Source organism: Phyllobates terribilis, unplaced genomic scaffold, assembly GCF_046119375.1.
Source record: "Phyllobates terribilis strain yellow unplaced genomic scaffold, ASM4611937v1 Scaffold_4__5_contigs__length_816908805, whole genome shotgun sequence".
In the NCBI taxonomy this organism is placed as follows: domain Eukaryota; kingdom Metazoa; phylum Chordata; class Amphibia; order Anura; family Dendrobatidae; genus Phyllobates; species Phyllobates terribilis.
Genome location: NW_027362764.1, coordinates 796,334,552 through 796,348,621, shown reverse-complemented (window position 1 = coordinate 796,348,621; position 14,070 = coordinate 796,334,552). Strand labels below are relative to the sequence as shown.

At 50.4% G+C, this 14,070-nt stretch overlaps 1 protein-coding gene across 1 annotated transcript in view; it reads left to right on the top strand.

The window, feature by feature from the left end:
* LOC141266088 (cytochrome P450 2C20-like) overlaps window positions 1–14,070 on the top strand; it is a 326,499-nt gene that overhangs the window by 217,243 nt on the left and 95,186 nt on the right. Inside the window, exons 6-7 of the mRNA XM_073679996.1 lie at window positions 5,234–5,407; window positions 6,674–6,815. Coding sequence (XP_073536097.1) covers window positions 5,234–5,407; window positions 6,674–6,815 — 316 coding nt within the window. The remainder of the gene's footprint in view (window positions 1–5,233; window positions 5,408–6,673; window positions 6,816–14,070) is intronic.

Genomic DNA, 14,070 nt, shown 5'->3' with positions numbered 1-14,070 from the left:
TCATCGGTCCTCTGGAGGTCATCAGTCAGATCAACCCGGTGGCCTATAAATTAAAACTCCCGGCCAACTTACGGATCCCTAACTCCTTCCATGTATCTCTCCTCAAACCTGTGGTACTTAACTCTTTTTCCAAGTCTACAGGTACGCCTTCTGCTCCGGTTTCTGCTGAGGACGAGTTTGAGGTAGAGAACATTCTTGCCACCAAAAGGGTAAGAGGAAAGACCTTTTTTCTAGTAGATTGGAGGGGGTTTGGTCCTGAGGAGAGAACGTGGGAGCCCCGGGAGAACATTCATGCCCCTCTTATCCTAGCTAAATTTCTGTCTGGCCTAAAAAAGGGGGGGCCTAAAGGGGGGGTACTGTAGTGCCAGCGTCCCTGCCCTCTGCTAGGCAGGGACGCTGTTCCCCTCACCTCTCTGCTCCGTGCCCGGCGTCCTCCTCTCGCTCTGCTGGCAGCGCGCGCTCCTTCCCGGCCACTGTGCTTAGGGCGCGCGCGCGCGCTCTCCCTCCCTCTTAAAGGGGCCGCGCGCGCCGTCCTAAGGTGTCCCAGGCCAATGGCCGGAGGACTTCACCATATATAAGGAACCTCCTCCAAAATGGAGGTGCCCGAGCAATGTTGTTGCACTGTTCACTACTCTGCTTCAGCCCTCAGGTCCCGTTGCCAGTTACCTGCCAGTTACCTGCCAGTTACCTGCCAGATTCCTGCCTGATTATCTGCTACCTGCCTGCTAGTCTGAGGTCCGACGGTCTGCCTTACTACTCCTGTCAGTCTGTCTAAGGACCAGCCTGCCCGCTCACCTGGGAGCGCACATCAGCCACCTGCCTGCTTGCCCGAGGTCCGACGGTCTGCCTTCCAACTCCTGTCAGTCTGTCTATGGACCAGCTTGCCCGCTCACCTGGGAGCACACACCTGCTACCTGCCTGCTAGTCTACCTGGAGGCTCCGCCGTCACGTGCTGTGACCACCTGCCTGTCCAGTGACTCCTGCTCGCTCACCTGGGAGCGCTCATCTGCTGCCTGTCTGCTAGCCTACCTGGAGGCTCTGCCGTCACGTGCTGTGACCACCCGCCTGTCCAGAGACTTCTGCCCGCTCACCTGGGAGCGCTCATCTGCCGCCTGTCTGTTGGTCTTCCTGGAGGCTCCGCCGTCACATGCTGTGACCACCCGTTCATCCAGAGACTCTCGCCTGCTCACCTGGGAGCTCACGTCTATCATCAGCCGCCACAGGTCGTACCAACCCTTTACCTAGAGACTGCCCCGGTCACTTGCCGTGACCATCTGCCCGTTCATCCAGAGACTGCCCCGGTCACTTGCCGTGACCATCTGCCCGTTCATTCAGAGACTGCCCCGGTCACTTGCCGTGACCATCAGCCCGTTCATCCAGAGACTGCCCCGGTCACTTGCCGTGACCTCCAGCCCGTTCACTCAGAGACTGTCCCGGTCACCTGCTGTGACCTCCTGCCCGTCTTCCCTGGTCGCCACCCGCTCCCTTACAAGGACTGCCCCCTTGTATAGTAGCTCAGAGGTTCCGCCTCCCAGACCCGTTACATCCACAACTCTTCATTCAGCTGTATGACTGCGATCTCTAAGGCATATTAATTTTAACACTGACTGATTGCGGTGAGCCCTGACTGTGAAGTACGGAGGTGGGAGGATTCTCTCTGCACTGTTAGAACATGTGTCTCATTAATGCAGAAGTTGAGGGCCCAGGTGGAGGCCCTAGAGGAGGTGGAGGATGCAGAAGCACTGGAGGAAGTTTTAGATACAGAGGTTTGTCCAGCAAGCCTTGGGGATTCAAACACTTGCTGTCTAGTGACACCTTGGTGTCTAGTGGTTTAGTTCTCCATCCCCTGGTGTGTAGTGGTTTAGTTCTCCAACCCTAGCTGTTTAGTAGGTTAGTTTTCCAACCCATGTTTTCTATTAGTTTAGTTCTCGATGTTCTGGTGTGTATTTGTTTCATTTTCCAACCTTAGCTGTTTAGCAGTTTAATTTTCCAACCCCTGTTGTATATTAGTTTAGTTCTCCATGTTCTGTTATGTATTTATTTCTTTCTCCAACCCAAGCATGCCCACCCCCCCGGGTTAACGTCTGGTGACGAGGGTTTGGATTCTTCTCAGATCCTACTTCGTCCTGGCCTGGATAAACTGAAAAAAATTTTGGGCATTGCTACACATGCTTTCCCCTTCTTGAGTCTGTGAAGCTTTGGATCAGACCTCTGATGTCCAGGAATAGAATGTGTGAACAGATCTGCCGACTCGCCCATCTGTGCTTACCCACAGTCAGTTGGCCGGTTGGAGAGTTGTGACGTGGGTGAAAACAATGGTAATTGAGGTGCCACCTCTGAGGATTGTACTGTGTGTGATGTTAAGGTGGCGGAAGAGGAGCAGAGGCCACTGGATGCAGCGCTTGTCATCTACTGAAGCACATGTTTTTCCTGCCCCTCATCTACAAGGCATACCACTGTACAACTGCCAAAGAAAGGGAATTGAGTCCAGTAACAGAAGTTTTCAAAATGCTGCACAATTGCTCACTGCAGCAAAATAAACCTACTTCTCATCACTCATATCATACGTGTCTCACAACCCTAAACAGCTATTCAATTTTTTCAAGTCCCTCCTCTGTCCACCAGCTCCCCCTCCCTCTCCTCTCATCTCAGCTGAAGACTTAGCTTCATTCCTCAAGCAGAATATTGACAACATAGGGCAAAGCTTTTGTTTAAAGTCTGCACAGCCCCTCTCATAACAACTCAACTCTCCTCCTCTAAAACCAGCTTCTCTGCCATCACAGATCATCTTTACTCTCCAAATCACATCTCACCACCTATGAACTTGCCAAATACAATCCCACCTCATTCCACCTCATTCCAAACCATACCACAGTCTTCATTCCAAGCCTAACCCTCCTTTTCAACCTATCACTAACAACTGGCGCCTTCCCCTCATGATCCAAACATACCTCGATTACACTCATTGTCCAAAATCCCTCCCTTGACCCATTCTATGCTTAGCTATCACCCCTTCTCACTTCTCCCCTATGGGTTCAAACTACTGGATCAACACGTCTATTTTGAACTGTCCTCCAACCTCTTCTCCTGCTCCCTCATTGACCGCTTACAATCTGGCTTCCGATCTCACCATTACACTGAAACTGCCCTGACTAAAGTCACAAACGACCTACTAACTGCCAAATCCAAGCAAGCCTACTCTATCCAACTCCTCCTAGACCTTTCATCTGCCTTCGACATAGTACACCATACCCTGTTACTACAGACTCTCATCTCTCGGCATCAGACTTGGTCCTGTCTTGGATCTTTTCATACCTAAATGACAGGACATTCAGGGTCTCCCACTCACACACCACCTCCTCATCTCACCCCCTATATATCAGTGTCCTTCAAGGTTCAGTTCTAGGACCCAGGCTCTTCTCCATCTACACCTTCGGCCTGGGACAGTTCATAATCTCAAGGCTTTCAGTGTCACCTCTATGCTGATGACACACAGATCTACCTCTCTGGACCTGATGTCACCTCCTTACTAACCAAAATCCCACAATGTGTGTCATCTATTTCATCTTTCTTTTCTGCTAGATTTGTAAAAATTAAAATGGATAAAACAGAATGCATCATCTTTTCACCATCTCATTCACCCCCCAATTGACCTATCCATCAAAGTGAAAGGCTGCCCACTCTCCCCAGTCCCGCAAGCTTGAGTTTGATCTGTCCTTCAAACGTCAGATCCAAGCCCTTTCCAATTGCTGCTGACTCCAACTCCAAAGTATCTCGTGGATCCGCACATTCCCCAACCATGAATGTAGAAAAACACCAGTGCACGCCCTCATCATCTCCTGCCTTGACTACTACAAGCTTCTGCTCTGTGGCCTGCCTTCTACCACTCTCACACCCCTCCAATCTATCCTAAACTGTGCTGGCTGGTTAATCCACCTGTCACCCGGCTATTCCCAGACTTCTCCCCTCTGTCAATCCCTGCACTGGCTCCCTATTGCCCAGAGACTCCAGTTGAAAAGCCTAACTTTGGCATACCAAGCCATAGAAAACCTGTCTCCTCCATACATGTGTGACCTAATCTTCCCTGTACTAGTTACCTGCACGCAACCTCCCATCCTTCCAAGATCTCCTTTTCTACTTCCGTCTTATCTCTTCTTGTCACGATCGCATACAAGATTGGTCCCGTGCATCTCCCCTACTGTGTAATGCTGTACCCCAACACATCAGACTGTCCCCTACCATGGAAACGTTGAAAAGGAAGCTGAAGACCCACTTCTTGTGTCAAGCGTACAATCTGCGGTAAGCCTTGATCCAGCATACAGCTGCACGACTAGCTGTATCCTGGCCTACCATATCCTCACCCACCCCTTGTAGATTGTTTGCTTGTGAGTAGGATCCTCTCTCCTCTTGTATCAGTGGGTGAGTCACCGACGGTGACCCCTTTTGACATATAAAGCGCCACGGAATAAATTTTGCTGTAATAATAATAATAATTATAGTACTTGAACTCTTTGTCAATTGATGGCACTTTCCATGTGTCTTCCCCTAATTTGATGTGTTTTGGCAGTTTTTGAGCCCCTTCGAAGGTGTTTCTTATGCATTTTTTTTGCCCCCCCCCATTGAATCCTATGGAGTTTGGTAACGTCCAGCGAATATTCGACAAATAAATCGTCGAATATTGCAGATTCGGCAATTGGAACTCGATCCCGAATATCAAAACATTCGCTCATCTCTACTTAGAACCACCAGACATGTCAGCATAAATCCATTACTTAAGCCTCCCACACGCATAAGACTAATGTTGGCTTAACCTTGTGATATCGACAGGTCCGGCCAACAGTCTAATATTTAAGGGAGTCTCGGATAATTTATTGTCGGAGAAAATATCAATCTGGTATGCCCAATTTCAGAGTGCCAATCATATTGTCTCTAGGAGTTAAACTACCACTAGTCAGGCAATGGCTTTCTTATGAGAATACCACCGAGCAGGCACGCCTATATTTGAGAGTTCTGGCTAAAATAGCTGCTGGCCGAGTGGTCAGTCCAACCATCATTTGGCCGACAGCCATCTAATGTACTTTACTCTGGTTAGTTATTTGGGGCCACCTTTATAGATTGTCCAGATTAGTCAAAATGGCGCCTGGGCTCTTCATTTACAGAGGCTTGGAGGCAACAAATCTATCTCGTCTCCATTCTTCCTGCTTGTATTCCTCATCTATTTTATCCTCTACAGGTCTGCAATATTGTCCCGATCCTTCTGAAGTTTCCGATCATCAAGGAGAGAGTCTTTAAAGAAAGCGAATTTCTCCAAAAGTTTGTGACAAAGTACATAGAGCACCACAGAAAGACTCTGAATCCGGAGTCACCGCGGGACTTCATAGACTATTTCCTGCTGAAGATAAAGGAGGTAACGGGAATCAGATGAGGCTGCTGAAAAGCCTTTATAACTATATCACTGTGAAGTGGGGGAATATTACAAGCCAAAAATTACAGGTGCAATGGAGAAGAAACAGAAGAAAGAGAGGAAAGTCCACAATCCCTTATATGAGCAATCAGTTCCCGTTCATCCTCCTCTGCCTCACATCGCAGAAGACAATAATCACAGTCTGAAGAGCGGTAACCACTCACCAACACGTAAAAATGGTCTCCAAAGCAGACCGGCTCTGCTGCAATGGCTGTCCTCTGGTACTTGTAGTCCTTTAGTGCAGGTTAACAAAAAAAAGTCTAGGAATATCATGATCGAAATTGGGATTTTTGAAAACCTGCATTGGTGGACTACAAGTACCAGTGAACAACCATTGCAACAGAGCTGTTCCACTTTAAAGACCTTCTTATCCTTACATGAATATAAAGACTGAGAGTGGAAGCCGCCATTCACACTGTGACTGCCTGTGTGATGTGAAGCACTGGAGGATGAAAAAGCCTAATCATAGACGTCAACGACTCGACCTACTAAACCATTATACCTCAAAATGATGCTTAGAGGGGTTAGAACATTTCTGTCCTCAGGTGCCATTTAAAAAAAATAAAATGAGCATTACTCACCCTCCCCAGGTCCAGTATTAAGTCACAACTGGTTGATGCGCCGGTGTCTTTTATTGTCTGCGCATAGACGTCACATTGAGAGCGCTCGCAGCCAATCAGTGACATCAGCAGCTCATGGTGTCTGTGCGGGCAGAGCCGCTGATCTCCTGTCCACATGGTCCAATATTCCACCAAGAAGATTGCAATCCCTGATGTAATCTATGCCACCAATTCATACTGTGCTAAATAGTAAAGGAGGTCCAATGTGCTTCTGGGATTTAATGCTGTTGTCATTCAATGTACTTCAGTGCTGCATTCACAATTGTGCATGCTTTAACGTATACCATTTTGGTTTTCTCTGTCTGGTCAGTCTCTGCTTGACATTTCTATAATGATTTTCGTTCTGAGAAGAGTGATCCTTACACCTGACACTGTACAATCAAACTAACTGCTTGTAGGATATTCCAGAGCTGCACTCACTATTCTGCTCACTGTCTAACACGCTTGCAAATGAGCTTGTTTACCCAGATTGTGGTTAGTCGTCTAAATCCATTTGACCCTGGTAATATGGGGGAGCAAATCCACTTTACCACTAAAAGCATAATAAAGAGAAGTCCTGTATAATAATCGCACTTCTGCTCACCCTCAGGTTGAACATGAGATTGACCCCGATATCTGTGATACCAGTCTGCAAATGATGGTTGTATCACTTTTAACAGCAGGAACGGATACCACAGCTTCCACACTGAAGTTCTGCCTGGTGCTGATGGCCCATTATCCAGATGTCCAAGGTATGAATCAGTTATACTTCAGAGCTGCGCTCACTATTCTGCTGGAGCAGTCACTGTGTACATACATTACATTACTGATCATGAGTTACATCCTGTATTATACTCCAGAGCTGCACTCACTATTCTGCTGGTGCAGTCACTGTGTACATACATTACATTACTGATCCTGAGTTACATCCTGTATTATACCCCAGAGCTGCACTCACTATTCTGCTGGTGCAGTCTCTGTGTACATACATTACATTACTGATCCTGAGTTACATCCTGTATTATACTCCAGAGCTGCACTCACTATTCTGCTGGTGCAGTCACTGTGTACATACATTACATTACTGATCCTGAGTTAAATCCTGTATTATACTCCAGAGCTGCACTCACTATTCTGCTGGTCCAGCCGCTCCCTCTCTCCTCACACACATATTATACATATATACACAATAATAATTACCTACACCATGACATCTGGTCCGGTTACCAAACAAAAAATAACAATATAATAAATAATAACCGACAAATTATATACAAACTAATATATACATTCTTTTTTTTTTTTTTTTTTAAATAAATAAATAAAATAAATGCCAACTATACAAATATATACAAGACAAAACAAAAACCCCCACACTGGAGCCCACCAGTCCCTCCCCGGCACTCACCTGAGAGCTGGTCCTGCGTCTCATGCCTCAGTCCATGTCCAACGTCCATAGGCCAGATCAGGCAGTGCCAGTTTTTCACCCAAATAACCAGTGTCCCACAAGATGAACCCACCTCCCCCCTTTTCCCTCCACCCAACCTAACACCTACACCCAAACCCATATATACAATATATACAGAAACAAACAATAGAATAACCACAACTGACAAAGCCCAAGTCCGGCGCCTGCAGCCCTACATCACTGTCTACTGATCAATAAAACAAAAATCTATGGTGTCAGCAGCAGCCCACCACCAGGAGAGGAGATGACCAGACTAAGGCACACTAAAAGAAAAGCCCCTCCAGAGGAGAGCGGCCCTCCGTGTACCCAGTCTCTCATACTCCAGAGAACGCACCTTCACCAGGTCACCGAGTATGGTCCTAAACACATCGTCCACTGGGAGGATTTTCCGCTGCGTCGATACTAAGCACCGTGAGTTCCACGTGTGATACCTAACCACTGCGCTAACTAGAAATAAGGTGCAGTGGTCCCGACCACCCAGGTCCCCGAATGCTCCATAGGCCCATTCCGCATAAGAGAGACCAGCCAGCCGGGGCCAGCCAATGGAGGCGCCCACCCTGATGTACACCTCTGTGTTAAAGGGACAACAAAGCAGGAAGTGGTCCATGCTTTCAAGCATGGTACCACAATGCTCCCGAGGACAGTTCCTGTCCTCAGAGCTCCTACACTTCAGATTGTCCCTCACACAGAGTTTCCCATGGAAGCAGCGCCAAGCCAAGTCCCAAACCTTCGAGGGGATCCTGATAGAATTCAAAAGATGTAGACCCACCCCAAGATCCCGACTTGGGCAATCCCTGAGCGCCAGAGGCCTCTGAAAATGGGTCAACAGAACCCTTTTGTCAAGGAGCTTCCTTGGCAGAGTCCTGACCTCCCACATTCCCAGACCCCACCGGCGAATTACCTTCAGAACCACGGTAGCGTAAGCCGGGAGATGTCCATGCGGTGTGCGGAGATCCTTCACTTGCCCTCCTGTCTCCCATTCCTGGAAGAAAGGCTGAAACCATCCCTTACAGGAGAATACCCACGGAGGAGCCCTCTCTTTCCAGAGGTTTGCAATATTGATCTTAATGAAGGTATTCACAAGGAATACCACAGGGTTGACCATACCCAACCCTCCTAGTCTCCTCGTACGGTAAGTAACCTCCCTCTTGACCAGGTTCAGTCTATTCCCCCATAACAGTTGAAAGAACAAACTGTAGACCCGAGTCCAGAGAGGCTCTGGCAAGATGCACACACTGCCCAGACAGATCAGCAAAGGGAGCAGGTAAGTTTTGATCAGGTTTACCCTTTCCCTTAGGGTCAAAGACCAACCCTTCCATTGGTTCACCTTCTGAGTGGCGATCTCTAGCCTGCTGTCCCAATTTTGTTTGGGGTAATCCCCCTGGCCAAATTAGATGCCAAGAACTTTTGCAGAGACTTTGGGTTCTGGAAGGGTGTCCGGGAGATCAAAACCAGGATCTCCTCCTCCCAGCCAGAGACTCTCACACTTATCCCGGTTGATCTTAGACCCGGATGCCTCCGAGTAGCGATTTACCTCTGACATCAGCCATTCTGCCTCCCCATCAGAGGAAACAAAAACGGTGACGTCATCAGCATACGCCACCACTCTCAGAGTGGCTTCCGGTGCTGCCCGGTCCATCCCGATCCCAGCTAACGGTCCACGCTCCACCCTCCTAAGAAGTGGGTCAATCGAAAACGCGTACAGTAGCGGGCTCAAGGGACAACCCTGGCGAACACCACACCCAACCTCAAAAGAGCTGCCAATCCAACCGTTCACAAGCGGGAAACTCTCTGCCCCAGCGTACAAGGTCTTAAGCCAATCAACGAACCCCCCCGGCAGGTCATACCTCAGAAGGACAGACCAGAGGTACTCATGATTAACCCGATCAAACGCTTTTGCCTGGTCCAATGACAGCATGTACCCCTTCCAGTGGCCAGCCCTACCCTGCTCCACCGCCTCTCGGACACAGAGTACAGCACTAATTGTACTGCGGCCCGGAACAGAGCAATGCTGGGCCCCCGAAAGGAGCTGGGGTGCAAATTTCATCAGCCGATTAAACAGCACCTTTGCCAAAACCTTCCTGTCTGCATTGAGAAGCGCTATGGGACGCCAATTCTCAATGCAAGATGGGTCCTTACCCTTTGACAAGATGATCAGGGCAGACCTCCTCATTGACTTTGGCAGAGTGCCCGAGGAAAGACACTCATTGAATACCTCAGTCAAGAGGGGAACCAAGGCGTCCTTAAAGGTCTTATAGAATTCAGATGTTAAGCCATCCGGACCGGGAGATTTCTTCAGGGCAAGCCCTTCAATCGCCAACTTAACTTCCTCTTCCCTGATCATCTCTGTCAAAACGCCAAGAGAGGGGTCTACCCCTGGTTCGGGGACGGCTTCAGCCAGAAAAGCCGACATCTCATCCCAATCCAGATCCCTCTTCCCCAAGAGGTGCGAGTACAAGGATCTGACGACCTCCAGGATCCCCGATCTGGATCTTTTCAGGGACCCCGCAGTGTCAACCAGTCCTGTAACAACTTTACTATTCACTGACATCTTGCAGTTTCTGTAAGGGTCGGGCGAGCGGTACTTCCCGTAATCCCTCTCAAAAACCAAAGATGCGTGTCTATCATACTGACACCTCATTAGCAAAGATTTCACTCTGGAGATCTCCTCGCGGCTACCTCCAGTTGAGACAAGATGCTCGAGTTTCCTCCTCAGGCCCTGATACAGGCGATACCTGTCCAGGCTCCTGAGGCTCGAGAGCTGGCGGAAGAATCTCGCCACCCTTTTCTTGAACATCTCCCACCACTCTGACTTACTACTACAAAGATCCAGTAAGGGTACCTGGCTCTGAAGAAAATCCTCAAAGGACTGTCTTATCTCCGCTTCTTCCAAGAGAGACGAATTGAGCCTCCAAAAGCCTCTTCCCATCCGGGGGGTCTCTGTAACATTCAGGGAAAACAAAATCATACAGTGATCGGAGAACTCCACCTCAACAACAGATACTGCTGAAGAGACGGCTTCCTCCTTTAAATAAAACCTGTCTATCCTGGACCTACAGTTACCTCTATGATAGGTGAACCCCTCGTGGCCTGGGGTGTGCCGGATGTGGACATCCACCAGGCGAGCCTCACTAGCTATACTATTAAGGGCGATGCTATCATAAGTCAGCTTGTCTCTGGAACCTCCTCTATCCCGGGGCCTCGTGACAGTGTTGAAGTCCCCTCCAAAGACGACCTGCCAACTCGTAAAAAGGTAGGGCTTGATCCTCGTAAAGAGACACTTCCGGTCCCACTTAGATTGGGGACCATAAATGTTAATGAGCCAAAGCTCCTGTCCCTTCATGAGGACATCTAATATCAGGCACCTCCCCATTTCTAACTCAATAACCCGTCGGCATTCTACTGGTGCGGAAAAAAGGACCGCCACTCCGCTATACGACTCGGCCGCAAGAGACCAATAGGAGGGCCCGAGTCTCCACTCCCTCTTAGCTATAAACACCTCTGCCATATTTGGCAGCCTGGTCTCTTGCAAAAAGAAAATGTCAGCTTCAACCCGGCTGAGAAAATCAAAGGCCGCAAATCTAGCCATATTTGACTTAATGCTGGCGACATTAATGGAAGCCAGCGTCAACGGAGTGGGTACCGCCATCATTGGTGATTGAGTTAGATGGCTTTCTTCTTCCCACTCCCCTTACCCTCTGCCTCAGAGGAGGAATCCTTCCCCCTCTTTAATGACACAGAGGTGTCCATTCCCACATTTTTCCTTCTTTTCTCGTCCTTGTTTCCGGACTCTGGGCCAGTCCCTCCCCCCAAGGACCCTGCATCCCCAGGAGAAGGAGACTCGGCGCCCCCTGTAAGCTCTTCTGAAGCCGGAACCTCACCCTCGGCCTCCTCCTCAGAGGAAGAGATATTATCAAGGGCTTGGAACCGGTTAGAAAGACCAACCAGAGGGGAGTCAGTTTTACCTTCCTTAGGTACCTTGGTCAGAGCGGGAGAAGATGTTTTATCTACCTTCTTTTTCTTCTTTTGGTGCCGAGCTTACGCTTGTTCTCTAGCCACCGCTTATTATCCTCATCCATACTTTCATTATTGGAGGATTCTGAGGCAGAGGCGGTTTCCTCCCTGTGGATCCTCCTGACCTCCTCATCCAACTCATCATCCCTCGGGGCCTCAGCAGCAAGACTGGCATCCAGGACAGGGGCTGCCCCGGTTGTCTGGGGCTCGCCCCGCTCCCTCTCCTGTCTGCGCTTGTCTAGACGCCTCAGCTGGGCAGGCGTCTTTTTATTGCTTTTCTTCCCTGGCCCCTCGGCTCCCCCACCCCTGCTAGTCCCCTCCCCAGCAGAATCGGCCTCACGGCTTACTCCCACCGGGGTCTCAACTGCATTAGCGAAGGAGCGAGGACAACGGCTGAATGGGTGACCTAACTCACCACACAGGTGGCATCTAATCTCCACACAAGAGGCGGCAAGATGGCCGACACCCCCACACAACGCGCATTTCTGCACGGTGCAGTTTGCACTGAAGTGTGTGGGGTCGCCGCACCTGTGACAGAGCTTCGGTTGCGCCTGGTAGAAGACCAGGATACGATCCCTACCCAGGAAGGCAGACGATGGAATGTGGGCAACCGTACTACCTGAACGCTTAAGTTTTACCATAAACGTCCAGGCCCCTGACCAGATACCAAACTCGTCGCGGTTTTTCTTTGGCATCTCCACCACCTCTCCATACCGACCAAGCCACGTCATGATGTCATAGCAAGAAAGCGACTCGTTACGAGTCATCACGGTCACTTTCTTGATCTGGTTTTGGTGAGACACTGCCTGAACGGCAAAGTCTCGCCAGCCGGGCTCATTTTTTGCCAGCTCATAATTCGCCCAGAAGAGCTCAAGCCCCTCCGGCCGAACAAAGCTGATATCAAACTCAGGCGTGGAATAGGGATGTATCAAGGCGTAGATGTCAATCGCCTTGAAGCCCATCCTCAGCAGGAGCTCCACAACTTTAGACCTTGGAGGACATGCATCACTGCCCCTCCACCGAAGACGGACCACATTCCTACGCACACTGCCTGGCCCGGCTGTTGGGAGGGACCACACTGTATCCCCCCCTTTTTGCTCTCGGAAGGCCCCGAGGCCATGCCTCTCTATCCAGAAGGATAGATCAACCTCTCGACCCTCTACCATTAGTGATCTCTCCCCCTTCTTTAGAGCCTCCAGAAGGCGCCGTTGCAACATGCCGTCCCCAAAGCCCGGAGACAAGGAGGATGCCCTATTTGCCCCGGAGGTGACACTGGCATAACTCTGGACAGGTGTTGCCACCCCCGGGGGGGCAACCGGACCAGTGACCATATCAGCTCGAACAGCAACACCATTACCCACCTCCATCTCACCCTCCACCAAACCAGCAACCACACCACTAGACAATGAATTAGCCTCATTCACCCCCACCACCACATTCATTCCTGCTGGACCAGTAACAATGGCGGATGACATTTTGACCTCTGCATCAGGCACAAGGGGCTCAGTCACCTCCATAGAACTGGAGGCGACCTCACCCCCGGTCTTATGTGTGCCCTCCACATCATTGGTCGGTAATTTCCGCTGTTTGGCATTCGGAATAATGTGCCGCTGATCTTTAGATGCTGTTAGGCGCCGCTGATCTTTAGCATCAGGATCTTCCGGACCAGCGACGCCAACACAAAATAGCACTTTCGTGGGAGGACCGGAACGCTCAGCCCCGACAGCCCCCTCACACTGCCGTCGCTTCTCAACTAAGTGATCAGCGGCAACAGCATTCAGAGGCGCCGAGGCTACCGGAGCTGCCCCCGACACCGGGCTGCTCCCCCCTCCCACTGAGGAGCGCACCACAGCATCGTGGCCTGATGGAACGCCCGCCGCCGGGCCGCTCTCACTGTCCAGCCTCTCGGCTGATGCACCTCCTGCTACGTCCCCACTACTACAAGCAGAGATGGAGCTCTGCGCCTCACTACCGAGCTCTGTAATCTCCCCGCGCCTTTGCACCGGATCCACAGCAGAACCCGGGCTGGGCTGGGCAACGGGGCTTATACAGCGAGCTGAGCCTGCCGCCGACTCAGGGGGTACAGGGAGGGGGGCATATACGTATCTTACCGCTTCTTGCAGCTTTGGCTTGGTCTTCTTTGCCTTTTTGTGGCCCCCAGGTGCCTCTTCTGGTAGATCGTCACCAAGATGGAAGTTTTGGAGGCACACTGGGGACTCCAGGAGCTTAATCTCCGCCATTAGCGCCCCTCCCTGGCCGCTGCTGTCACTGTCCTCCCCAGAGCCGGCAGAACTGCGACCGGATGTCACTGTCGCCTGTCCTGCAGGGAGCTCGCTGCACGTGGCCTGCGGCTGACTTTGCAGGCTGCCAGGTGGGGCTTCCTGCTGGTCATCATCACTCTCATCATCCACCTGGCTCTCAGGCTGCAGCCCCATCTGCCTTTGCTCTCTGGTATCAGCCATTTCTCTAAAGCGGTCTTCATTTATTAGTTTTTCTTTGAAATGACCACTCTGCTCCCTGATGTC